This window comes from Balearica regulorum, chromosome 1 (genome assembly GCF_011004875.1).
Source record: "Balearica regulorum gibbericeps isolate bBalReg1 chromosome 1, bBalReg1.pri, whole genome shotgun sequence".
NCBI classification, from domain to species: Eukaryota; Metazoa; Chordata; class Aves; order Gruiformes; family Gruidae; genus Balearica; species Balearica regulorum.
In genome coordinates this window covers 8,420,730-8,448,000 of record NC_046184.1, presented here as the reverse complement: position 1 = coordinate 8,448,000, position 27,271 = coordinate 8,420,730, and the positions used below count along the sequence as shown (strand labels likewise).

The 27,271-nt window shown below is 40.5% G+C and overlaps 2 protein-coding genes across 6 annotated transcripts; both read right to left on the bottom strand.

The window, feature by feature from the left end:
• Positions 1 to 375: 375 nt before the first annotated feature.
• Positions 376 to 11,625, bottom strand: SUV39H2 (SUV39H2 histone lysine methyltransferase). Of its 4 annotated transcripts, none has more exons than XM_075769698.1 (7): positions 11,532 to 11,625; positions 10,168 to 10,313; positions 8,517 to 9,188; positions 6,594 to 6,740; positions 4,866 to 4,995; positions 3,414 to 3,529; positions 376 to 1,384 (listed from the first exon to the last, which is right to left on the bottom strand). In XM_075769698.1, exons 1-6 carry the CDS (start codon positions 11,548 to 11,550, stop codon positions 3,420 to 3,422), a joined length of 1,224 nt encoding a protein of 407 aa, XP_075625813.1. In that variant the 5' UTR covers positions 11,551 to 11,625; the 3' UTR covers positions 376 to 1,384; positions 3,414 to 3,419. The 4 variants fall into 4 exon arrangements, with proteins under 4 accessions (XP_075625813.1, XP_075625657.1, XP_075625905.1 ...); XM_075769622.1 differs by lacking the exon at positions 376 to 1,384 and adding an exon at positions 1,503 to 2,634; XM_075769542.1 differs by having other exon boundaries at positions 376 to 3,529.
• Positions 11,626 to 12,567: 942 nt separating this feature from the next.
• Positions 12,568 to 25,809, bottom strand: HSPA14 (heat shock protein family A (Hsp70) member 14). 2 transcript variants are annotated; one of them, XM_075769385.1, is made up of 14 exons: positions 25,712 to 25,809; positions 25,472 to 25,552; positions 25,293 to 25,375; positions 24,379 to 24,427; positions 23,479 to 23,572; positions 23,260 to 23,350; positions 21,996 to 22,100; positions 21,027 to 21,188; positions 20,022 to 20,177; positions 18,668 to 18,770; positions 16,257 to 16,472; positions 15,684 to 15,857; positions 14,613 to 14,683; positions 12,568 to 13,248 (listed from the first exon to the last, which is right to left on the bottom strand). In XM_075769385.1, exons 1-14 carry the CDS (start codon positions 25,766 to 25,768, stop codon positions 13,170 to 13,172), a joined length of 1,521 nt encoding a protein of 506 aa, XP_075625500.1. In that variant the 5' UTR covers positions 25,769 to 25,809; the 3' UTR covers positions 12,568 to 13,169. The 2 variants fall into 2 exon arrangements, 1 of the variants encoding a protein (XP_075625500.1); XR_012838120.1 differs by having other exon boundaries at positions 13,181 to 13,248; positions 15,684 to 15,808.
• Positions 25,810 to 27,271: the final 1,462 nt, after the last annotated feature.

The window sequence follows — 27,271 nt, the reverse complement described above, 5'->3', positions numbered from 1 at the left end:
TGAGTGAAACTGCTGTTGTACCTACCTCTGCAAATAAAGTCACACAGAACAGAATTTCTTATGTTGGCTTGTCTCCTTAATGGTACTATACGCTGAAGTTCAGGGCTGTATTTACAGTGTGCTTAAATATACAGGAACCCAGTCTGCTTTAGACAAGTTGATGGTATAAATTTATACCAGTTCTTATTGGCCATAAACTGAATAGGAAACATGACTTTGATTCCTCTACTACAGTCCCCATAGTGCTAGAAAATTTGGGTACAGGACAGGCATTAAGAGGTTACAGCCTTAAGGCAAATTCTGCTGCTCCAGCTACAGCTAATTGTGACAGACTAAGATTATTATTATTTTTTTTAAGAATGACAACAACAAAAGAAAAACTAAATTTAATTTATTTTATCAAAAACTATAGGAAGATAGCAATACTTGAGATCACACATTATGAAAAGAAAATGTTCCTGAGCTTACAAACTGCATATTCTAATGTATACAGTCCTAAAACATACATTAGAAATAACCAAAAGATTGACTTGGAGATTAAATAGACAATAGCTTTCTTACAGGTGATCTTGCAGCTTTAGTTTTGCTACCAAAAAAACCCCAACAAGTTAAACCCAACAAAAAAAGAACAGCTAGAGGATAGATCACAGGTTACCAGTCTCTAAGAAGTGCGTATACACAACTGAACCGGTGGACATAATGATGCTAACAGACCACAAAGCAAAACAAAGGCAGAAGCTGGGCTGGTTTAGGCTCCTTAAGAAATTGAAAATAGCTTTTTCTCCTTTTCCGATTTGGCAATTTTCCTCCAAACTCATAAAAACAGCAAAAGGAGTTTTAAAAGTGACACAGTGTCCCATTAAGCTAATTCACCGACTGCGATCCAAATGCACTGTGAATAGGTGAATATAAAATACTGTTCAAGGCTCTAAACTGGAAACATGAGTTTACTTCAGATGAATATGAAATACTGTTACCTCCCAGAAGATAAATTAACGGTCCTTTATTTATCACACAAGAGGTAACACACACAACCTTGAAGAACAGCAGTGTTATTCCAATGCTGCTGGTAACAAATACTGCCTCGGGAAAAAGGCAGACACTGAACTCAAGTACAACTTCTAAGACTTTTATCTTTTCAAATGCATTTACTTGCCATTTTTAAATCAAAGTGGGCATGGACATAAATAGACAAAAAGAGTGTCGAACCAGCCCTGCGTCATCTTGTACAGGAGAGGCCAGAGAAACTGATTTGGTAAGGAATCCATTTCTTGCTGAAGCCACTCTCGCCACCCTGTACCGACAGGGAAGGCTGCAGACTGCAGCGGATTAAGGAGCTGGAGATTGCAGATTCCATCCACGTGGAATGCATCGCCGAATCGGGCTACATGCAAGAGAAAGCACTAATGACTCCAAATGATGTAAGATCATCTAGAGTTTGCTAACATTAAAGCTCCACAAAATATATATAAAGTTTTATATATATATATAACTTCATATATATTAAAAAGTCATTAGAGATGTGGTGTAATAAAAATTGACTAGATTCAGCATTTATCCAAGTGTGTGGATACAGGTGAGCCTGGTAATGACAAATACTTTTAAATCTAAGCAAACTCTCTTATTTCAACGTGTATCTCTTTGTATTGCAGATTACAAAACTTACACAGCACTTTCAGTGGCTCACGGTCTTCACCCCAACCATGAAACTGATTTTGGCCAGTAGCATATAAAATGTCACTTTCTGCCAAAGAGCCAGATCTTCAGTGCAAATGCAACTGTGCTTCTTAATGAAAAAACAACCTGCATTATCCTTTGAAACACTCTTTTTGGAGTGCAAGTAATCCACATGAAATTTAAGGCATTTTCTAACAAATTAAGTAAACGGTTATATGCTGGGTACTCGACTTCATTCACCTGAGCCAACAGCTGTGCACCTTATAAAGGTAACTAGCTGACCTATGATACATAGCATCCATTTATGAAGCATCCATTTATGGAGCAACATTATTCTGCCTGACCCTATCAACATTTACATGATTTGTAAAGCAATATGCAAGTTTTACAAGCTTTTAATCCATGAGAATAAAGCACTTGGATCATCCCTGGAGCATGGACCTTGGCTGTAACTCCACTCATAACCTACCTCAACTGCTCTTCAGTGTTTCTGAAGCCAAGCCAAACTTAGCATACATTATGAATAGATCGAGACAACTTTAAGATGATCAGGAAAAAAAATAATAAAAAAGACAACTCAAGCAGCTGAAGAACAGTACATTTCTCAGCCTTTACATTCAAGAACATCTTACAAATGTCTACAGCAAATGGGTAAATTCACCCCTAGTCTAACTTCACTGAAGTTAACATTTTTGCAACAAGAAAAAACAGGCCTAGTATCTTAAGAGTCTGTCACTAGATAAAAAAAGTCACAGTATGTAAAAACTTAATCAAACCCAGTTGAATACAAATCAATTCCCCCAGTATTTTTGCACCTAACAGATAACTGATACAGGTAACTGAGAGTATCTCTGTAATGCATCAGCTCTGTTAGACAATGGGCTGCTCTCCCTATTCTTTTGTTATCTATTTCCAAACTGTAGCCAGTAATTTGTTTCAGCAATGACTGCCAAATTTCTGCAATGAAAACAAACAGCGTATGTTACTACCAATAATCCGATTATTTACAAATTCTCTGTAGAACTGCAGACCTCCTATAGCATCCTAACTACAAATCAGAACAATTGGAAAAAAAAAAGTATATATGTAAAACTTCTAAATAACATAACATCAGCTAAAAACCATTTGAGACCTTGATCTTACATCTAGAATCTGCTAAAACCAATTGCTTTACTTGTGTGGAGTTCAGTGGACATTTTACAATCTGCATTCCTATGAGCCTTCATTTAGACACAGTCCGATGGCTGTCCTTAATCCTTCACCCCGGTGCCATAAATGTTATTGCTAATCTTTTGATGCTTTTCTTTATACAACAAAAAAGGCAAAAGAACTGCTAGCTATGATTTAGGATTCAAATCAAAAGCCTCCAGACTTTTCAAGGAGTAGAAAATCTGTAACATTCCTTCACCCCACTGAAATCAGTTCCTAAAAGGCTGTAAGCTCACACTCGAATATTCAAATCAAGGTACATTTTAAAGAGTTTTCTTAGCGTACAATTTACTGCTTCCTAAATAACAGTTCTAGAAAAGTCGATTTTTAATCCCCATTATCAGTTCTGTATTTGCCTGAAACACTACATCTCTCTCTTTGGCAAAGCCATTTCAATTACAAACGTAATGCCTTGTTTGCACTGTACTTATTTACATTAGATGTAAGAATACTTGAATAGATGTGTGAAAGAAGAGTCTTCTTAAAACACATTTAAAAGAGAACAAACTATTTGTGACTCTGGATACCCGAACTCAGTTGAGATAACCTCTGCAACACACAGCTCCACATTTACAGACAGTTCTGATCCTCTTTTTGGAAGGGCTGAGACCATCAGCAGAGTCTGCAGTCAGATCTATGGAACCTGTGACACAGATAAACACAGATAAGGAAGTTTTAAAAGACAGACTGAAACTGTGCTAGGTATTCAAATGGTTTCAAAAAGCCTTCTAACACCCCAGTTCTTCAAAGAATTATATGTGAAGCTGTACTGAAATTTACTGACACCCACATTACAACTACTTACACAACACCTAGCAGACATAGAGAATCCAAAGCTCAACAAACTCGGCCTTGTACCCACAGGTCTGCATCCACCGGTCAGCTGAGACGGCAGCCTGCCTGACCATTAGTGTCACAGACACCACAAAAAAAGAGGAGTTTTCAGGATTTTAACAAGATCGGTTTGTCAGCACTAAAAGAGAGCTTCTACAAGAATGAGGTACAGTTCTGGAGTGTAGAGATGCTTCTTTGAAAACTAAATAATGCAGCGAACAATACATCGCTGTTGTGGATAAATGGTTTGCGCACAGTTTGACACATGCAACACCCCTGTCAGCAAACCTCAAGAATTTTCTATTGTACTGGGAAGAAAAAACAACAAAGTACTCATAGAATGGTTTGGGGTGGAAGGGACTTTTAAAGACCTGCCCAAATTCCCTGCCATGGGCAGGGACATCTTTCACTAGATCAAGTTGCTCAAAGCCCCATTCAACCTGATCTTGAACACTGAAAGGAAGATCAGTTATCAAAGAATCATGGAACAGCCCAAGTTGGAAGGGATCTCAAAAGATCACCTGGTACAACCTTTCGTGGGAAAGGGAGCTTAGATGAGATTATCCAGCATCTCCTCCAACTACATCTTGAAAACCTCCAGTGATGAGGACTCCATCACGTGCCTGAAGAGCTTGTTCCAGTCAATGATGGTCTCACTGTAAAAACTCTGGACTGGCCTTCTTCTGTCCTATGCATCTACATCCACAACTGAGGCCTACAGACATCAGAATCCAACGACAAACCTACAGTGCCTTAGACCACTCAGCTGCTACAACTGTCTTTACAACTATCACTAGTAGACTACTTCAAAAGTAGTTTACCTGGAATGCCAGTTTGAATAAAGGGAAGCTTTTGACCATTCTCGTGACAAATCTTCAAAATAATTTGCCTTGCCAGACATTCCAACCACAACCCCTCGCTGTGCGTAGGGACACTGAAGGAGGTAACGCACGAGAGGTGCATGCAAAAGTTTCTGGGTGTGCTCTATCTATGCCACACATCAGTGAGTGCCGTCTGTTCTAGAATCCACAGAGCTGCGTTAGGGAGATGCGGTGCCTGACCTAAGATGCTATCGTCAGTCAGACTGCACCAGGATCCGCCACTGCCCCAAACCTCCCGCAAGAACAGTGCAAAAATCTGCAGACCTTTCATCTGATAGTCAAAGGTTAGCTCTTCTCCGGCCTTGATGGTTCGTGTAGAAAACAGCGCTATTCGAGGAAGACGCAAGTCGAGGTTATCAATAAACACATTGAAGACCTGAAGATTTGGATCACACTGTAAGGCAAAAATTAATGTAGCTTCTGTTAAGAAAAACACACAGTAAGTTTCACTGAAGTGTTTAAGTAAACCAGTGTTACAGGAAAGGAAGAACTAGTTCTTCTCTCAGTGACAGAAGTCTGAAATTAAGTTATCTTCCGATATCAGCAAATTACCTTCTTGAAACAGCATTAAAGGAGAATATTCATAGCTTAGAGTCCAGTCCTTTCAAGAAGGCAACCTTTACAGAGTATGCAGACTACACTAATATGCAACAGCCTACTAAAAACCGCAAAAGGTAACTTCAAAAGACGACAACAAAAAAGATGACAAACAAAGCCATTAAAACTACATTCAGAAGTTAGTATTTACCTATGAAACCCATAAAAAGAATTACAGTTGAAAGAAAAGACAACCTAGCATCTCAAGTCACACACACTCACTATTCTGTATTCAGGTTTAAGCACTGCTTCCAGGCCAGATACAATATTTTCATACTACGAATAAATTTCTATATTCAATTGCTATCCTGCCCAGCTTCTGAATTATCCGCTACGGGCTGGGTGGCAGTGGGAGGGTCAAGGACACTAAGCAGGAACTAGAAACCACTTTATCGTTTTTTTTTTCTGGATTAAATGTCAGAAGTCAGTAGTCACAGACAGTTTGTTAAACTCTGCACACTTTTTTCTCTTTAACAGTAAAATATATCTCAGGTTAAAGAATCAGAAGTGAAGTCAGACATTTAATTTTACACTGAAGAGTAAGAATACTTCACTCTCATTTCTGAAAGTGAAGGGCAATTGGCTGTATCTAAAACTCTTCCTTCATGCTTCTGCCTGGCAAGCCCACATGAAATACAGACATCATCAGCTCACAAATCTGAAGACATGAATTTACTGTATTTGTAGAACACTGGCTGCATATCTCACAAACAGTACAGCAGTAAGAAATAGTAACTTTTAGTTCAGCAATCTTTACAAATGCAATTCAGCCTTCTTGCTTTAAGTACTTCAGTTGAACAGGAAATAAAACACTAACAAAACTTCCTGTTTAAAATTTACTTCTGAATTCTTTGGCAAGTTTAGATTTGGTATGAGGAGGGGAAAAGGAATCTGCAGGGCACAAATACCCCAAAGAAAGCGCAGAAATTTTCATTTTTTCCTCTAACAATGTTTGAAAGATGAAATTCAGCATAACACCCCACTGCCCTGCTACACAATAATGCATCAATTCCTATCGTCTTTGATTCTTCACTAATTTTATTAAGCACTTCTCATGTGTTAGGTCTTTTAGTGACTTGGAAACACACACACCCAAACCAATGCTATTTTGGTTGTCTAGAACCAAGAGATTCAGTGACAATCCCAGTCCTACCAAATGCCCCCACTTCAAGCAGCATCTTGGTCCCAAATTTTTGTAGGTAGTCCTACGCTGAGTAAAGTTATGTATTCTGTTCTATTTATTATGTCATCTGACTGACTGGACTGTGCTGGCATGAAACAAACTACTCCAGAAAAACTGTGCATATAGTAAGAAAATATTTACAGTAGGAGAAGATATTTCTGGCACAATTAGGATAATTCTCCAAATTCTTAGTATACAAAACAAGGTCTTACACTGTGATTCACAAAGTGGGACACATTTCCATATCGAGCTGCATCTACTGTAAATTCATCTGAGTCATAGTCCAAATCAAACAAGTATGTATTTCCCTGGTTGTCATAGAGCTGGCCTCGTCTCTCTGCTTCCTCACTTGTAATCACCTAAAAAAAGAGGAAAAAAAAAAAAAAAGAAATCTGCATCATATTATTAACTACTAATAAATTAAAACAAAAGTCACAATCAAGTTAGAAAAAGAACTGTACTTTGTAAAAAAAAATTAAATTTGCTTTTTGATGTTGAAATAGCATTCTGTATCTAATGAATAAAGAATACATACATACAGCTAAACCAATTAGTTACTGAGGCTTTTCTGGATGCAATTTGTCAACAGCTGATGTCCTTCCTCATCTCAGGAAAAAAATATCAGCACTATTAAGAGTCTTCATGATGACAATCAACTGTTTCTACTTGAAGTTTCCATACCCACAATTTTTTCATTAGACCCAGATAATCTTGTTTACTTCACGTAAAATAAAGTTGCAACTTTCTCCCTTTGCCCAGACGAAGATCAACAGGTATCAGTCTTTACAACACAGTCACATTTACAGTCCAGCACCCATCTCCTGCCTTCCCTAGAAGCATCTCTTCCTGCTATTTTTGACTGCAATGAAAGATCCTATTCATGACAACTTAGACAGATACATCACTTCACAAAGCTGAATCTATGCAATTAGGCTAGCACATACTAGCACAAGGTAGAAATCCAGAAACTCCCCAAAGGAATAGAAGAACTAGTCACTTTTGCAAGAAGCAACAGCTTAAACAATTTCATCTGCAGCCTGTTACGTTAAACGTATTCTGTTGTGCAGACTCAGCAAAGAAATCACAATTTGGCAGCAAGACAGATATGAAATGTAGTGTAATTGGGCAAAAAACCCTCACAAATCTTTCTGACAGATGAGATTTGAGAACTTAGCAGTAGGGAATAAGTACATTCAGGTGAAAGGGTAAATACTCTTCCATTTAAGCAACAAAATTATGTAATCATGTTCCTGCATTAATGTTTCAACACAGATATTTTGAGTGACTGACCTCTTGTGCATTTACAAGAAAAGTATGAATGTGAGAGGTCAGAAGATTTGGGGCTGGAACCATGAAGGAAATACAATAAAGACCATAAACATTTGTACAAAGGGACAGGAGGAATTATTTTGAGTCAACTCAGTAGCAAGGCAGATTTGTGGCACAAATACAACAGACTGGATCAGAAAGGCTGCCAGGAGCTACTCGTGTAAAGAGCCCTGACGTGGAGCAGAGGCTGAACCAGACAATCACAGGGCAACACAATGGAACTCAAGGTCTGTATTTTATAACATGAAAGTTCTGTTTGAAATAGTACGAGATTGAGTAAACAGATAAAGTCCCCACCACAAGTCTTATTCTTGACGTTAATCAAAAGTAATAAATATGTTTGGAAATACTACCTTAGAAGTTCAGACAAAACAGAAAGGACTGACAGACTGGGTGGGGAGTTTGGTAACAACTGTGCCTGGGGAATATAAAAAACTACAATAATAAAGATGATCAGGAAAGAATGAAGAATATGACCGCCATGAAAGAAAAGAAGGACTTGTCTTTAGAAATACTATTAGGACACGTAACTTAAATAATTGTTTAGCGACACACAGGATAAGTATTCTCTTTACATTCAACCTTTTACAATCGCTCTAAAATAGACAAGATATTGGACAATATTCTGGACAACGTATTTTTTTCTGTCATCTAGAATGTCTATTTATCATATTCCTCTACTCAAAAGTAGACTTATCTATTATATAGTAGAAGTCAAGAAGCGTTAGAACTGACAAAGCTCATCAAGATTTTCTCCAACATTTCCTTTATTGTAAATAATTCATCTATATGAGATAAATACGTACCTCTCCAACATACTCCATCACAAAACTGTTGGTTTTAATTTTCTGGAGGGTTTTTACTCCCCAACCACGGCCATTGTTAGTTCTGAAGATGCAAAGAGAATACGGCGTACCTTTCTGTACTATCCTATTAGGGCAGTCAGGCCCACACCTACAAAACGAATTGCATTCATAGATGGGCAAGCCAGGCTGGATTTTCAACTTCTTTCGTTTATTGTAAGCCAAAATAAATCCAGCCTCCTTTGGACAGCACTTCTCAGCAGGACAGTCAGTGCATTCACAGCCAGTCGTTATTCCATTTATTACATTTATTCCTGGAGCAGGTTTATACTCATTAATGTAGTAGAAGTCTAAAGGAGGGCCTTCAAGATCCACAGTGTTTTCTACCAGAATCATTGCTTTATGATTCTTTTTCCTGTTGAGTTCTTCTTTCCATCTCTGCAGAGCTATTCTTTGCTTAGCCTTCTTTACAATGTAATCTGCAACTGCAGGTTTCAAAGCTTTAACATGGTTTCTCACTTTCAGTGCTTTGCCTTCTCTCATCCGAGACAAATATTCATTCTTGTCACTAAGAAAGTTCTGAAGAAGCAATGGGCATTTCAGATTTTTCTGAGGTTCCCAAGTATTTGAAGATTCTGGCCATCCTTTCCATTTCACAAGATAGTATTCTGTACCCTTGAAATAGAGAAACAGATACAAGATTTAGCCACATTTCATTTTGCTGAAGTCCAGCATCACAGAGTACACAGACAAACACAAAAGAGCTCTGGAGTTAAGAAATGGCCTAAAGAGCAGAAGGTCTTGATGTCCCCATAATAATTAGAATTGGGGAGAAAGAAAAAAAAATAAATCAAGTTTTCTGTTTGCAAATTAACTTATAGCACAACTTTGGATACTTTACATATCATCTCTAAGGGCAAAGAAATAAACCGATGAACTCTGATCGCTAACATTATACCTGGAGAAGGCTAGTTTGTTAAGGCTGTTAAGTAAGTTATACTAAGTAGTTGTATGACTCGTATGCACAAGCAGAATGTAGTTGTATCACAGAACAAAAAATAATTTTAAACTTAATGAAAAAATCTCTAAAACCTACTATTTGTCGTATCAACCATCGTCCCAAGACAGTAATCCATTCAAAATACATAATATTGTATTTATAATCGAGAAGCATACATTTTGTGCTTTTTTTAAAAAGGCCAAATAACTGTAACAAGGCCAAATCCTGAGACTGAATTTCACTAGCACGATCAAGCTGTTAGGAATCCAGTTGCACCACATGGCCCTAACTTGTCATCAGACTACAACAGTCTAGAGAGAAATACAGACTGTTACCTGCAAATAAAGGAGAAGCATCGTAATACATACCACGCTACAACCTAAAAGCATCAGCATTTTGCTTTACTTCTAGATAGGCAAAGGCAAAACATTTCATATTCTAGCATCTCCATAATTTCAGACTTTCCTTCAACATACCAAAAGCAGTCGTTACACCGCTTTGTTTACAGTTCAAAGTTTAAAAGATATTTCATTCAACGTCAGCAAGAGCTTTGTCCTCACAGCTTGCCACTTTTTATTATGAGCAAAACTACCTTTTGGCTCACTTCCAAATTTCAGCTGAAAGAGTGATCAAATTGGTCTGTGTTTCTCTTACCTCGTCTACCTTGTAGTCACACAAATATTCCACCTCATAACTCTTTAGATTCCTGTTGGTGATTCCAATGGATTTACAGCTGAGATTTTCCTTCCTACATAATTCTTGGAGGGTCTCAAGTGAAGCTAGACATGGCACATACCAAGCTACAATAAGAAAATTAGTAAAGAATCCTATTTAATGTCTTGGCTAAATTGAAATCATGCCTTATCCCAGAGTCCCCACATTATCATTTGCGATAGCAGTCCACGAGTCTCTTGTACAACTACAGTGTCTCTCAAACTCAACCCTGCTCTAATGGGTAAAGTGAAACACATCAATGATTCCCTTCCTGTGCCTTTATTCTGTACAGTATGTACATTGATAAAGAACAAAAAACATTTTGGAGGGCAGTGACTTCCACAGGTGAAAGCTGTGCTAAGAACCAAATAATTCCTACGATTAAAGCATCCCATAACTGAACTACGGTGACAAGGAAACCTCCATTCTTTAAGAAGACCGCCAAATATCTGTAGTTAGTCAAGTGGAATCGAGCACTTGCGATGCAACCATGGTGACTGGACGAGGAAAGAAAGATCCACGGCGCTCTTCCAGAAGGATCGCGGGTGCATTGTCAGCCAAGCGGATTTAAAGGGACGCGACACTCCGCAGAGCGGCATGGCAAGAGTGCCAGCTCCCTGCCAGAGCCCGGGAAACACGGCTGGGGTGGGGGGGGGATGAAGTTCAGGGCAGGAGCCGGCAGTTGCGAAGCGGCGAGGGCCGGGCCGGGCCGGGCCGTGCCTCCCTCCCCCGGGCGCCGGCCGGGACACCGCGGGGTCCTCCTGCCTCAGCCCCCGCCGGCAGCGCGCAGAGCCCCCCCGCCCCGGCCGGGCAAGGGCCGCCCCGCAGGAGTTCGCTCACCTCCGGGACCCTCCGGTTCGCTCACCGCCACAAGTTTGGGGAGGCGGGGAGGGGGCGGCCGCCGCCTTTCCCGCGGCCACCCCGGGCCCCCCCCAGCGCCGCTCCCTACCCTCGCCCCACCTCCCTATTTACCTCAGGCGCCTCCCGCCCACAGCCCGTCCCGTGCAGCGGGCAGAGCCCCCCCCAAGGGAGCAGGGCAGGGTCCCCAACCCACCCCGCCCCGCCGCCGGGCCCCGCTGCGGCCGGGTGACCGAGAGCGAGGGGTGGCAGCAGCGGTCCGGCCGGAGTCGGGCGAGGAGTCGGACACCGGCTCCCCACCACCGAGAGCAGACGGGAGGCCTCCCCGCGCCCTCCCTCTCAGCCCACCCAACGTAAGGAGAACGGAGGGGAAGCCTGAGCGAGGCGCTGCAGGCGGCCCCGTCCCAGCCCTGCCACGGCCCGAGTCGCTGCCGCCGCTACCTCACCTCCTCGCCAGCCCTCCATCTTGGGGGGGGGAGGGGGGGCGGTGCTCGGGGCCCGAGGCGCCAGCCGCGTGTCGGAGCCCGCGCGGCTCCGCCCCCCTCCGGAAGAGGGCGGAGGGGCGAGCGCGGCGCCGGCGCGAGCAAGCGGCTCCGCCCCCTTCCCCCCCCCACCGGCACGCGAAGGGCTTTGGCGGCAACGGCCGCCGGCGGGATGTACCTCAGGCGGGATGTACCTCAGGCGGGGTTCGCCTCAGGCTCCCTGGGAGGAACAGGGCGGTGAGAAAGGTTGGGGGGGAGAAGGCGAAACATAGAGCGCTTTCTCTTTGTTCTTTCATGGCGCTGCTAAGGTGGCAGTGCCTGGGGAGGGGCAGGCTCAAGGCAGCAGACAGAATTGCACCGGGCCCCCCACCACGTTCTGCCAGCTGCAGAGCTGAAAGTAAGAACCACAAATAAAAGTTTTGGACACTTAAAAAAAGTTATGAACTAATCACAGCACGCTTCTCAGAAGAGGTCTTTCCTATTAACACAGCTTTCAAGTTAGCCCTAAGGCCCATACCAGCCCCCCCCCCCCTCAGCTGGCACTATTACACAAAAAAAACCCTTAAAGATGTCTGGCCACTAGATAGTGCTTAATTGTCTCTACTTATAAGGGCCATGGGACTCAGCTGCCCTGACAGAACCAGACTTTGGGTTTTCCATGACCTCTTTTAGAGGTTTCCACATAGGAACTGATGAGCTATTCACTTATTTTTCAGCAATAAAAGACCCATGGATAAGGGAGACAGAACTTTGATCCACTCAAGGAAGTGTCACAAGTCCAAAACCTAGTGGCTGGTAAGCCACACTATACAGACAGTTGTTTGGGATGCAGTAAGATTTATGTCTATGCTATACAGTATCTATCGCTTTTGTGAGGTGGGAAGAATATTGAAATACATGTCCTGCAAACCCAGGGCTATTTGGGAAGCCTGTAGAAAAACAGGTAACTAAACACAGGTCTCTTCAAATCCAGTGCCACACAGAATGGAGGATGCCAGGATCTGCATAAAAAAAATTTATTTTATCAGTAACACATAAATAAGTACATATAACCCATACACACATTTTTCAGGTAATACCACAAAGCCATCTTACAGTAACTCCAGAAAAAAAAAAATCCTGCTCAAGATGCCAGCACAAGTGGGCATCACCCCCAGTTTCAGGCAGTATCAGGACCACACACGATTCCAGTACAATTTGGTAGTCAGAGTGAATTTTCACCAGCTCAGCTCTTGCTGTTCCAATGCTATGCTGCTGAGGCCACAGATGTACTGGTTGAATGGGTACACAACCTGATTAGTCCAAGGAAAAAATCATTAAGAGTATGCAATATGCTTGCTGCTGAACACCAGGAATGAGGATTTGCCCTTTGCATTTTTTAAAACAGGTGCTGATAATTCAATGCTCTGCTGTCTGCATGTCTTGATTAACATTTTGCACCACGCTTTCTGCTCCAAACAGACTTGGTGGCAAATTAACATTTTACTTCAGTTTATTACAGTCCTCTAAGAATCATTAAAGACACCTCAGAGTCACCACTTTGGCAGAAAAGCCAACAAGAGACAAAAATCAGCTTAGAAAAATGTTGCCTTTCAAAAGAGACTATGATGCCACTTCAACAGTGATGATTTCACACTTCCCGGTATCTTGATCTGTGCATGTAACATGCAAGGACCCATCCCTAGATAAAAGAGAAAGGTACGTTTAGGACTATCTCAACACAACATTTCGTATTTTACTACATGTTCCAGAAAGGATAAGCAATACTCTTTACGCAGATGAAAAAGATTAGTATCAAAATATCCTGGGAAGAACATGCTTCAACATAGACTAAATGGATTTATGAAATTAAATTCAGTTTATCAAGTATTTAGATATGCACTTCTTGCTCTCCATTAAAACATGGATCTTCTCTACATACAGTAGAAAAGATTGAGGAACATGTTTAAATATTGTAACTAAGTTTATTTAGTACAGGTTTGTAAACAGAATATGAAGTAATATTATTAAAATATTGGTCTTAAGAACTCTGAGTAACAGCAACCAACAGATAAGCACGTCTTCTCAAAGCACGAGAACTTGACTTTTAAAAAGTAGTACTGGTCTTTAAATACCATGGATCTCCCTCAAGGAGGAAAACCTTAATTTTCAAAATCCAAGAATTAAAGAAAATATTAAATCCTACTTCTAGACATACAACAGTCACATAATATTTAGACACAAACAGATGTGTTCTACTGAACTTTCTCTAATCTTTTTCGTCTAAATACACTAAAACCTCCTTTAAAATAATGCAGGTTTTCTGCACTACACAGTTGCATATATAATCCCTAAGATATTTTTCTTAACAATGCTAAGTGCAAGTCTCTGTATGACTAACAAGGTGTTCCAGGTGAAGTCTGTTAATCAAGCATTAGTACACCTGATAGTTAACGTAAGAAAATGAAGTATTTTGAACTCAAATAGCAAGCAGAGATTTAGTTTTTCAGCAACATCTAGACAACTTTCATATTTAGAAAAGCAGTATGAACTTCAAGACAGTCCTCAGAAGACAGACAAACTTTGACTACTTCGAATTCCATCTTCTGGTATCTTTATAAACTATTTAGACAGGTTTTCATCACAAATGCTGCATATGAGAAGTCATTCATGGGTTCCTTAGCAACTCATAAAGACAGACTCTACTTCAGTTTTTCCTAGAAGTGTGGGCACTCAACAGAAATCCCTGTCCCCTTCCACAAGAAATTTGAGATCCTGATTGCTCTCAGGTATGGTTAAACTGATTAACAGTTCAACAGTTGCTAAAATCATCTGTAACTGTGTTAAGTCTTATTTCTTTAGGAACCAAAGAATGAAAGCGTAGAAGATACTGCATAAAACCCACATTCCTACAGAATTTACCCCAGCTAGGACACAGCCCTGTAAGCAGTGACATGCTGAAATTTCTCAACACAAAACTAAACATTCTGTAACAGGAGAAAAAGACTGCTTGTCAGAAGTGTGACATAGCAAGTTAAACAGCTGAACAGTAAACATTTTGGGTACCTTTTCATAGTGAGAACAGTTAGTATATCATGTAGGCCATCCTCCTTTTTATCTAAATCCTGGAGTACAATCTTAAAAAGAAAAAAAAGATGTTAAATTATAGAGTTCTCTAAATCTTTACACAGCTGTGTAATGGCAGTGACACCACAGTGAAGGTGTGCAATTCATTCTGTTTAGCATCATATTAATAATTCAACAACAAAGCCCTAACACTCTCATGGACTTCATTCATCTGTAGTGCAAATCAGTGTATTTTTTGCTATTTGCACTAATGTTTCAGTGGTTTTGTTTCAGGATCTCTCAGCAAGATAGCTGGAGTACCTGCAATCCCCAAAGACTACAGTAAGAGCTGAGCACATTCCTTTACTTTGGATCAGTTCTGTAACTATTAGGCAACATCCTTTCCCTATCCCCTTAAAGATCTTAGGGCAGGACCAAGGTGGAATAACAATTTTCTCAAGTATTCCATCCATTTCAGCCACATTTACACCCTCCCTGATGCTTTAAGTGCACTGAAGCCAAGGTAAGCACATTATCATCATTTCAAACAAGCTGTGTTCTCTCAACAGGTTGACTCCTGAATAGTATCTTTGTATCAGTGAGGGTTTAATTACATCATCTTGCCACTGTGAAAAATCCAGTGTGGTATTTAATACCAAGATCCTGGCAAGTCAAGGAAGATCAAAAAGTAATCAGCAGTACGTACAACAGCTATATTACCTCCATTACCTCCAGCAGTTTTATTTCTAAAACACTGGAGATCTGTGCACTACTGGAATGACCAGTAACGATCTCTCATCCCAGGTGAGCCTACTACAGCAGTGCCAGATGTCAGACCCAGCCAGCCATTCAGAAATTCAAAAGGGAAAAGTCAGTTTCTTTAAAAAGTGCTTCAATACTTCACAACACATTTATAGAAGAATGCTTAAAGACCATTTCCAAAGAGATGCATATCATTCTAATTTTGTAACAAGAAGTTTTGGCAAGGGTGTGATTGGTTTAGTTCTTTCAGATCCCCTTGGTTTCCAAGTGGTTGATATTAAAAGTGCATATGAATGTGTATATACTCACCTGTGCAAATTTACCTTCTTCATTCATGGGACTTTTCCCCAATGACTCATATAGTTCAAGGCATACAGAAGAAGCGTTTCCTGGAGCATGCAGGGTGTGCTGCCTTCGAGCTGGTAGTGGTGTCCCTGATGGAAATAGCACTGTGAATTTGTCAGCCCCTGACTCGTCTACTCCCTTTAAAAAGAAAAAAAGAGTTCATGCCTTTCTCTAAGTACTTTAGTGAGCTGGAAGTGTTATAACAGTGCTCCATGAGAAAAGAAATCCAAGATTCATTCTCTCTGCCACGTTTACCATCACAACAAGTAAAAAATCATGACATTCCTATAAATAAATGAAAAAGTCCAGCTATTACAGCATCGCAAAGACACAATCTATCTCCCCTTAAAATCAAGCAGTTTTTCCCTGTCAATTTTTTTGTCAATAAACCTAAGTTACCACTTACTGTGGATCTATACCCAATCTGTAGAACTAACAATAGAGAAACAGTATTGTTTTAACATCAATCATGCAGAAGTACTGCTGTATATTCATTGCAGCACTAAAATTTTCTAATTTAAATAATTTTAGCCTTACCTTAAGAAGAATATCTTTGGCAGAACACTCAATAAAAAGTGCTTCGTCTTCTAACAAAGGATTCTCTTTCCCTAGCAGAATTCCTGCCTCTATGGCTGCACCAATGGGAATAACCTCATCTGGAGGAATCGAATTCAGTAATTCCACAGTTGGGAAAATGTCCTTGATCAGCTGCTGTAGCTTTGGGATTCGAGCAGACCCACCGCACAGAACTACCTGGAAAACATGCCTTAATGATTTCAAACCTTTCTTCTGACAGATAAAACAGACAGGCCACCACCTGAAATACAGAAATTCAAACTGCTCTGGGATAGTTTATTTCAGCAACTAAGATGATAAAAATTGATGCCATCTTTGCTTGAGTTCTGTTACTTTTGTATTTGAAATTAAAGGAAATAGCTTCCAAGTTTGAAATGGTATCTTGAAAAAGTGTTTTTATAATAGGCATCAGCTAGATGAAGTAACTTTTGAAAAATAAGAGGAATTCATCGTAAAATATCATCAGGTTGGAAGGGCCCTCCAGAGGACATCTTGTCCAAGCTCCTGACCAGAACAGGCCCAGTTACAACAGGCTGCTCAGAATTTATGTCCATGGATACAGCTTCCACAAGCTCTGCAGGCCCTTGTTTCAGGGTCTGATCACCTTCACACTACAAATTCTTTTCTTGCTATCTAAAATTTCTCTGTATCACAATGTGTGCTGCTTGCCACTCAACCTTCCATCACGCACCTACAGGAAGGAGTAAGTCAGGTTTTGTCTCACGTATGCCTTTCTATTCAGTAACTACTGGCAGCACTGGTCACCCCTGAGCCTTCTCTTCCTATGGGTGAGCAAACCCATCTCTCCTGGACTCCCCCTGTACACCGTTTGCTCCAGAACCAAACCATCTCAGTAGCTCTCCAACAGGACTGCCTCCAGTAGGTCAGTGCCTTTTGTCTCCTGTGAAGTCCAGAATTCAGAGATTTTGGCACTTGGACAGAATGTCCAGATACAGAGGGAAACAAGTGCTTTCCTACGCCTGTGGCTACACCCTCACTATTACAGCCGACTGGCCGCCTTCACTGCAGAGGCACACCGCTGACCGCTATTAAACTCACCGTCAATTAGAACCTCCACATCTTTTCCTGCAAAGCTGTTTTCTAGCAATCCCCAGTCCATCCTGCTGCATTGAATTATTCCATCCTAGATGCCAGACTCTGCATTTGCCTTCGTTGAACTTCATAATGTTCTTTTTCAACGCTCTGAATAGCAGCCTAGACTTACAGTGGTATTGATTGCTCCCCTTGTTTTGGTACTGTCTGCAGACTTGCTGAGAGCACATGCTAACCCATCATCCATGTTAACAGAGACATTAAATGATACTAGATCACTATCTTTTGCAAGGAAAAAAAAACAACAAACCCTTAAAACCCTTTTATTATTACAGTAACTTTGTTGAGGTCAACCAGATCTGCAAACAAAGCTAATCCTCACTTTTCTTCATGGAAAGCGTAACTTTTGAGTTCTAAGTTAGATTTTTATTTTTTTTTTTTTTTACATTTAAATGGTATCTGCCCCAAGCATTAATGCCTGAGAGGACAACACATTGGGCCACTTAAAAAGTGCCGCGAACAGAAAACAAGGCTTTCTCTGAACATTGGCCTAGGATACTTCATTACCCAACCAGTGAAACTCAGGTGTGACACAGCAACACTAACGAAGAGTATGAAATAGCATCAATATCATTAAAAGCATCAGCTAACTCTTCCTGCAGAATTTATGTGCCAATTTCACCAGCAATAAACGCAGCGCTATTTGCCACACACAGGTGCACAGGAGCTGAGATGAAGTTACTTTCTCATACTAAAGCAAGACATTTGAATGAAGTGAATGTTTGCTACTTTACTCACCATCTTGGGCATTAAAACACTCTGTTTTGGCATCTAATGTGTTTTTAAGTTTTTTAAGCTAACAAGGAGGAACACAGGCGGCAAGTAGACACCAAGTGATTTGTTCAAATCATAAGACAAAAAAAGTTGAAACTCAGGCTTTTTTCCAGAAGCATCAGCAAACCCCACCCAAAGGTCAGTGAGGGCAGAAGAAAGTCTATATACTAAACTGAAAAGAAGTTACTCCTCGGTTCTACCAAGAGTTACACAAACACACCAAACCCAGACAAATCCTCTACCATTTACTCAATATGTAGCAGTAAAAACACGTTGTTGACTCTGACTGTAGCTTATACCTAACTTCAAGTAACTGAAATAAAAGCAAAGATCGGAGTTCTAAATATCTTGAGTCTACATTGCTGGATCTGAGCCAAAAAAGGCTTGGACACATTATGAAATAATCTCAGCAAGGAAAACAGGCCTCAAATATTATTCTTACGGCATTATAAAGCATATTATGTAAAAGTGATTTCTATTATTACCTTATTAATATCATCTGCTGTAAATCCAACTTGCTGCAAGAGCTTTTTAATTGCTTCTACACATTTACTAAAAAGCGACGAACAGATAAGTTCAAACCTGGCCCTAGAAATAAAAAAAAAAAAAAAAAAAAATTTCAAGAAGTGTTCTCATCCATTAGAGACAAATACCTGAAATGGAAGAACAATCATTTTTAGAATAGACTTGTTCTCTAGCTATACCTGGTACTGATTTGTTAAAAAAATAAAAATCTTATTTCCCAGTTATTAATCTTGAAGTGATTTTTTTTGTTGCACTGAAAATATCTGTGCTATTGATTCCATCATTAACATCTACAGGGAATGCACATTCATTCTTCTTCAGTGTACTCTAGAGAAAAAACAGTATTGTTGTCCTGACTCATAAGTATAAAAAAAAAGAAGCAAAAATCCTGGAACTGCTTCATCATCTTTAAAATGGAGACACAAAGACTCAAATGTGCCTCGAATTTTCAGAGGCAAATCAAGCTGTGTCCTGATTTGCACACAGGGAGCAGGTTAAGCAAATTGAAAAACAAATTTGTGCTTGCATTGGGCTCTTTAAGCCTGAAAAGGAAGTGTTACTCTGTACAAATAGAGCAAGTCAAATTCTGCAACATTAGTCCAGAGGACTAGCATCCTTGTCCAAAACAAGTTATAAAGCATTGCTTCTCACACTTGCAAACATACCATGCCTTATTTTACCAGATCCAACTGCTGCAGCAGTGGATGCAGAGTTCTGGAATTGAAGAGTATTTCATTTTGCTACAGCTACTGCTGCCTGGAAGAGCAATCAAAATTAGCTAAACATCTCAATAAGAGATTGTCCCAAGAGAGAAAAGACTTAGAGTAGGACACAGCAGTACAAACAGAAAACATCTTTCTATTTCAGCTATCAAATAGGGACAACACCAAGACTTCCATGACTCCTATCCTTCTGGAGCTCATTTAGATGAAATAGTCCAAAAGCTGCCTTTTCTTTAAGGAAAAACCACCACCAAGAAACAGTAATAGAGGGAAAGCTCCTCCCACCTTGAGCAATTACAGTATCTATTCCCCTTTCATCAACAACCTGATTCCAAAGATGGGTCTCCCTGTTCCTTTTTGCACTTTATTTTCTAACCACTAGGGCAACATTGTTAGTGTTACTACTGTACCTACTATAGATCGCATAACAGAACCAGCAATACGAAACAAAACAAGTTGGTCTATCTATCTTACTTCCGTTTCTAAAATTAATGCCACCAAAAATCAAAGCTTACCGAATATCCTAAATACCAGCTAGAGTTATTTCAAGCACGGTTTTATATAAAAGCAGTAGCTTCAAGATTTGCTTTACCTAGACACATTACAATCAAAATCCAATCCATCATACAATGAATCTACAAAACAGTTTGCACTTCCCAAGGTTGACAACGAGTGCTTTGCAACATCAGCGCTGTTCATTAACTTCATCATGGCTCTGGGATTTCCTCTAATATCATGTTTACAAAACCTACATTAAAAAATTAAAAGAAATATTAGTTGAGAAAGGCAAGCATTGAGGAAAAACAGGTTAAAGCTATTGAACTTTTTTTTCTGTAGACATTTTAGTATTATCTACAATGCCTCTATTGAAAACTCGTGAAGAATAAAAGTGCCTGTTTCAATTTCAACTAAAGAACACTGTGTAGAGGCACCCTGAACTCAGGCATTTGGGTTTATCATACAGATTTAAGTCTTTCTGAACAGTTTCTCAGCTGAACAAATTCTGTGACTGCAAAAAAAGGTCTGCAAGTTAACCAATTTAAACCACAGATTAAGAAATGAAAAATCAAACATGAGACTCATCAACAAAACAGTATGTTTCGTTCAAAAAGTCCCCTTCTGCAATAGTACACAACTGACCACCTCAAGATCACTAGAGCTAATGGTAGGTAATGCATTTGTTCATTTTTGTTCATCACAGGATGACATGCCATACAGACTTCAGTTTGATGACCCAAACCCTGCCACGGTCCTTCATGCCAACAAGAAAAACAAACAAAACCCACACAGGTGAATTCCCTGCCACCCCAAAAGCTTAAAGATGTAGTCACGTACATGACTCAAAACACAGAACAGTTCATAGCTGAGCCCTTATAGTTCAACACTGACTTCAGGCAACATCTACTCAAACCCAAGTATTTCCCAGTCTTCCTCCTTGGCCCCCAAAAACAGACTTTCCTTTAATATCTTCATTTGAGCCATTTCACTCACAGTCTGCCAGACCTAACAACCTAATATGAATTCTTTTTTTTTTTAAAAAGCATCAGATAATGAAGTTCCTGTCCTAACAGCAGCATGCCTGGAATTCAAAACCTACCTCTGAAATTCAGAAGCTAGGTGCTGTGCCAGAGCTTCTGTGAAGCAAACTCCACCAATGCTATCATCTGTGTTTGTAGCAAGTACACGATATATTCCACTGTTTACTTCAATGACTGTGATAGAAAGCGATGTTCCACCAAGTTTATAAACCAACACATTGCTGCCAAAAAAACGGAAAGTAGTATTAACAAGCTATCTAAAATCATGTTTACTTTGACACACTTCCTAAAAAGATGATCACTATATAATGTATTGCAGGTTTTAATCAGTTTTGTCAAGAGATTTTGATTTGGGTGTTTCTATTTAATGCATCTTAGTATCACCGACTACCTGACAATGTTCCCTGAAGAATAAAATTGGTCTATTTCACACAGTGAGAGTAGCCAACATTTTTGCTACAACACAATTGAGAATCGAACATTATGCTCAAGAATTACATGAGAAGGCTAAAAAATACCAACCAAGAAGAAAAAAGACAAGACATCCATTGGCCCTGACAGCAATCTTTGCTATTTTGAAAATCTTGTGAATTATCTGAATATTCATAAGGGAAACCCAATGCACCTACTGAACCCAGGAACTCTGCTTTAGTTCTTCTAGCACATGTAAAATGAACCTATCTCCCATAATTAAACAGCTATGCCAAAATCTGTTTAAGAAGGGATACATTTTTCCTCAAGCCAATCAACTCATTAAAGAGCAAGACAGAAGCTGGGGACAAACCTTTAAAGACAATTCTAAAAAAAAACCCAAAAAACCCCAAAAAAACACAAAACAGAGCAAAGGGATTTAAAACACTATGGATTTACAACTTCTAAATTGTTACTGGCTTTATTGAGAGGAAAAAAGAAAAACAAGCCTCAAGTCATTAATTTTGTATTGACTGCTAAGGCAACACAGCATTTAAGATTTCTCAGGATTTAAGTACAGCAGCTTAAATTTAACTAGTAAAATATTAGGATTTTACCTTTTCCCAGTGGGTGAATCTTGGCCAATTCCATAAGCCAGGAGAGCTGCAGACGGCTCATGAATTAATCTCATAACATTAAAGCCAGCAGCTGCAGCTGCTTCCCTGTGATAAGGCATAACAGCATTTCATTTTACTTTAATGATTTCACTATAGTCACACACGCTATTAAGATTTCATCTGAACCACATATGCCACCAATTCAGAACTTGGTTACAGCATGGTACTAACAAAGCGAAATGACTGGAAAGGAAAGGTATCAGGAAGTTCAGTTGCTACTGTGTTCTTCAGGTAGCTGGATCTGCTGTGTGCTTATTGTCAAAGAAAACACTGACATATCAGTCTACGTGTCCCATAAAAACCAGCAAAAAATGCCTTAACTACAAGATGAAAAACACAACCCTCAAACTTGGTAATTTATCTTCAGGCGTGGCATTGCAAGTTTTTGGTACATTATCTCACCAGGTATCATGCTACGAAAATTGATTTTACTCCCAAATCAAGTTACTGCACTTCACTTCTAACGTTTTCTTTACTTCAGTAACCCTAGGACCACCCTGCTAGTCGTCTCCTTCACTTTGAAGTTATTTTGAAACTTGTATGCCAAAGCAGTAGAATGTTTCATTACATGTACTGCAAGTACCCAGTTCCTTAATGTAATGACCAACTTTAAGTGTGCTTTACATATTTCATGACAGTTCAACATAAGGGCTTCTGCATACCAGAAAGTAGAAATAGATGCTGCCATTTATGCACAGCTTTAAGTCTATTTATGTTTTCATATGGAGGAACTTTTACAGCTACGCTTCCAAGAACTTCCAAGTAGAATACTACTGTGTATTCTGTATCTGCTCTCTGATAAAACAGTCCTCAATAAAGTCATGTAATGCCATTTGCTTTGGGGAGTACTGTTGTACGAAGGGATGGGAAATTACAGAAGAGGGCTGAGAAACTATTTGCATTTCAGAGGGGACACTGAAGATCTGCTAGAAGTAACACACCTGAAACGACATTCTATGCTTGGTGATACCAAAATTCCTTCAAGTGATTCAGAATTTAATTTCTGTTACAACAGTGAATTCCATGAAAAGTTTCTAAACTCAGGATTTAATCTCCTGCTTTCCTATTTTCCCAATTCAAATAACATCTCAATGTCTTGACTGATAGTCACAAGCTAAAGTCCAGCAGGAGAACTGCCATTGCTGATTTGCCAGCCAGGCTGGTTTAGGCACATTAAATAACAGAAAAATCTTAATCCTCTTACCCAAGGGCATTTTTCTGATTCTCTTCAAAATCAAATGGTACAGTGATAACAACGTCATTTACATCTGAACCCAATGCAGACTGAGCAGTTTCTGTTTATAAACATAGGCAGAACATGTCCATTAAAAGCAAAAAAAAAAAAAAATCAACATACCACATCTGAAAAATATGAAGACAGCTTATAAAACTAAAATAGGTTATGATTTTACTTGTTACATACCTTTCATTTTACTGAATATCAGTTTTGCCACATCTTCTGGGTTAATAAGTTTATTATCTATTTCATATTGAAGTTTTCCATTCTTCTCGATTATCTGTAAGCAAAGTCAACATATCTTTGTTACATATGTAATTTATTAACAAACAGTAATGTTTAATTTAGTTTCTGTTCAAAGTAAAAAGCATTGGACTGTGTAAATACTTTCTGCGTTAGTATTACAAGGGAATAAATACTTCCAAGATGCGTATCAAATATCACAAAACCCCCTTGTATTATCCAACAGACATGACGGTGACATTCAGATGAACTTAGACTTCAGACTTTCTTTTTCGATTAACAAGTTTTCCTTAGTACAAAAGCAACGTTTAGAAGAAAAGTACTTGCCTGCTTACATTCTGTAAGAAAGAGTAACAACTATTTATATAAGCATGTCAATATGAACAGTCAAAAACCAGCAAAAAACCCTCTTGTTCCTTCTTTATAAATGTGTTTTCCAGGATAATTTTTCTATTGTTTTGCAAAAAGGTTTCTAGTAACAAGCACAGTAGTACCCAAATTAAATACTGAGATTAAAACAAGTAGTTAAGCATTTTTATCACACGGTGCAGTAACCTGAGCATCTTCTACCAGCACTAAGAATCACCATAATGCTATTATCCAAATATAGTAAGAATCATCCCTTTTCTGTTAGGCTATATTACAATGGCAGATCTCAGAACACTGAAGTTCTCTACTTTATAAAATGAGAAACGTTCTCTGTGGCAGCAAATGGACCATATATAATGAGAGCTGATCGCTACAGAACATAAACACAGTGTGGTACAAACAATGCCAAGAACAACACTATAAAGTGATACAAATTAGTCTGAGAACAACAAAAAAACCCGAGATCATACTCACCGAACATTTGCTTTCTGCAATGTACTTCTCTGCCTGTGGGTCACCAGAGCTGTGGAGACAAATCGAAAATCACAAAATAAATCATATGCTCAAGGGTACCTGCACAAATTCATCCTGCTGATATTCCTTATAACGACCACAGCATACGGAGCTACACTTGAACTAAAATTCCTGTTTCTGCTCTACAGATACATTCACACAGGAAAAGAAAAAACAACAGTTCTGACTGCTGGTATCTTTCAATCCCCTTTCACTAATCACAGAAAAAATAGCGACTAGTTAGTGAAAAGGGAAAACAAAAACCAACACACTGTTTTAACCTGCTATCCCAAATAATCGTTATGAAATATTTTAGCGGCACCTTTGTTGTATCGACTGAAATAGGGTGACAGCCGTAAGCTGACTATCCCTAATACTCTACTAACTAAAGTTACGCATCTGAATAGTGCTGATAAATACATCAGAATGGACATCATCTTGTCAGCTCCTTTCAGTGGAAGAGCTGTACCACACAGCTAGGTCATCACTGAAAAGTTTCGTCACATCTCTGATGTTAGACCTAAACCAGGAAGTTTAGTTCTAGTGTCACTGTAAGTGCCAGCACCAATCGACACAGTTCTAACTGAATAGCCACAACAGGCATTACGTCAATGCGTTTCACTGTCGTAATAAAAGCAATACAAAGTTTCACACAAATAAAACCACAGTGGATTTTAGCCACAGGAAAACATTAAGGTAACAAGAAGACATTTTAGTTAAGAACCTTAAGATCTGACATACCTTCCTGTGGATGCCTGGTTAACTTTACACTAGACTAAAGGGCCTTCAATAGCAGGGCTGACACTGCATTTCACTGTCCAGCTTTAACGGGGAAGCCCGAACTTCTCACCTGCCTTTCACACCTGTTCTCTTACCTTCGCCCAAGGATCTGCTTTACTTTCACTACAGTGTTTGAAATATTCCTTATTCTACTCTGCTTTGCAGCTAACCCCACAACCTGAACGGAAAGTAAAGAAAAACAAGAAAAATAGTTAGTGCGCAGCAAGCAGAGCCCCCCTCCTCCCCAAACCGCCACCGCAGAAGGAAGCCTCACCTCCTCGCTTTCCGAGAAAGCGACGACCGCAGGAGTGACCCTGTCCCCGGCGTCGTTAGCGACCACGTCGGCGCGGCCATCCTGCGGACAGAGGCACCACCCGTCAGCCGCCCCTCAGGGCTTCACTCGCTGCGTGATCCCGCGGCGCCGTGAGGTAACAGAGATGACCGCGGCCCGCCTCCCCCTCCCGGCAACGGCCGCCCCGAACACGACGGGCAGAGCGGCCCCTCAGCCCCTCACCTTGTAGACGGCGGCGCAGGCACAGCTAGCACCCAGGTGGACACCGATGGCCGCCATGAACCTCTGCCGCTCCACGCGCGCCCGCCACCCCACAATGCACTGCGCTCTCCCCCGCTCCCGACCAATCCCGTTCCCCTCTTCTCCCCGGCCGCCAATCAGAACCCTCGCGGCGCTCTCACGCAAATCAGTCACGGAGAGGCGCACTTGGAACTGTCGTCATCGGCGGGGCAGCCAATGAGAAAAATCGAGAGAGAGACGTCATCAAGCATGGTGACGCAGCAGAGTGGGTGCGCGAGGCGCGGGCGGGCCGGCGGTGGCTGGCCGGTGAGGGGAGTTGGTCAGGCGCGGGCTCGAGTTTAATTAACCCCAGAAGACCCAGCCGTTAAGAAAATAGAGATTTAAATGGAGAAAAGCGAACGAATCTACGTCACGCATGTACTGGGGCGCGTTTGTTTTATGTCAGCGGCATTTCTCATGGTTTAATTGCAAGCAATGAAGCACATGGAGGCGGTGTAAATATTTTTTTATGCAAGTGCTGTAATTATTAGTGAGGCAGTCAGGCTGAAGTGCTGATTTTACATAATCTCACCAGGCATAACCAATGACTGGAAGCAAAGCTCAGTGTCTCGTTATGTTGCATTTCTGTTGGAGAAATCCATCTTGACACTACCACAGGGGAAAAGAAAAAAAAAAGGAGATTATTTTAATCAATCCTGGGGGAATTTAACATAATTCACGTAGGACTCCCTTCATCCTGGCCAGAGCTGCCCCTCATTTCCATCGCGAGTCTAAATGCCGTGCAATGCCATCTCACTGCATCACTCCGAAGTAAAGATTGTCCTTACCCTTGCTTTATATGTGATATGTTGAAGGGTTAAAGGAATGAGTCCAGATCACATGGAGGTGAAAGGAGTTACCCGGAGTTTCAAAGGGGTTTTTGTGTCCCAACACTGATCCTGCCTTTCCTAAGTCACAGGACAATCTTCCTTTCAGTAACCGAGCTGGCTGAAGTCTGACCAAAGGCTGGAGCTCCGATTGCCAGCACTCTGTGCTCTGATAGTGATCGCAGTGTTGATAAAGATGAAACTTGTACAAAGGAAAACAAGAGCTTTGAAGTGTGTCCAAATTGTAGCTCCTTTCTGCCTCCTCTGGAGGAATGAAAAGAGAAGGATCATAGAGTCACAGACTGGTTTGGGTTGGAAGGGACCTCAAAGCCCATCTAGTTCCAACCCCCCCTACCATGGGCAGGGACACCCTCCACTAGACCAGGTTGCCCAAAGCCCCATCCAACCTGGCCTTGAACACTTCCAGGGATGGGGCATCCACAGCTTCTCTGGGCAACCTGTGCCAGTGCCTCACCACCCTCACAGGGAAGAATTTCTTCCTAATACCTAATCTAAATCTCCCCTCTTTCAGTTTAAAACCATTCCCCCTTGTCTTATCACTACACCCCCCCAGTACGAAAACCATCCAAGAACAGTTTTCCTGTGCTTTTCCCCAAATCCTAATACCAGTTGCACCATTTGTTGACAACAGACCAGTATGTGCAATCTGTACCTC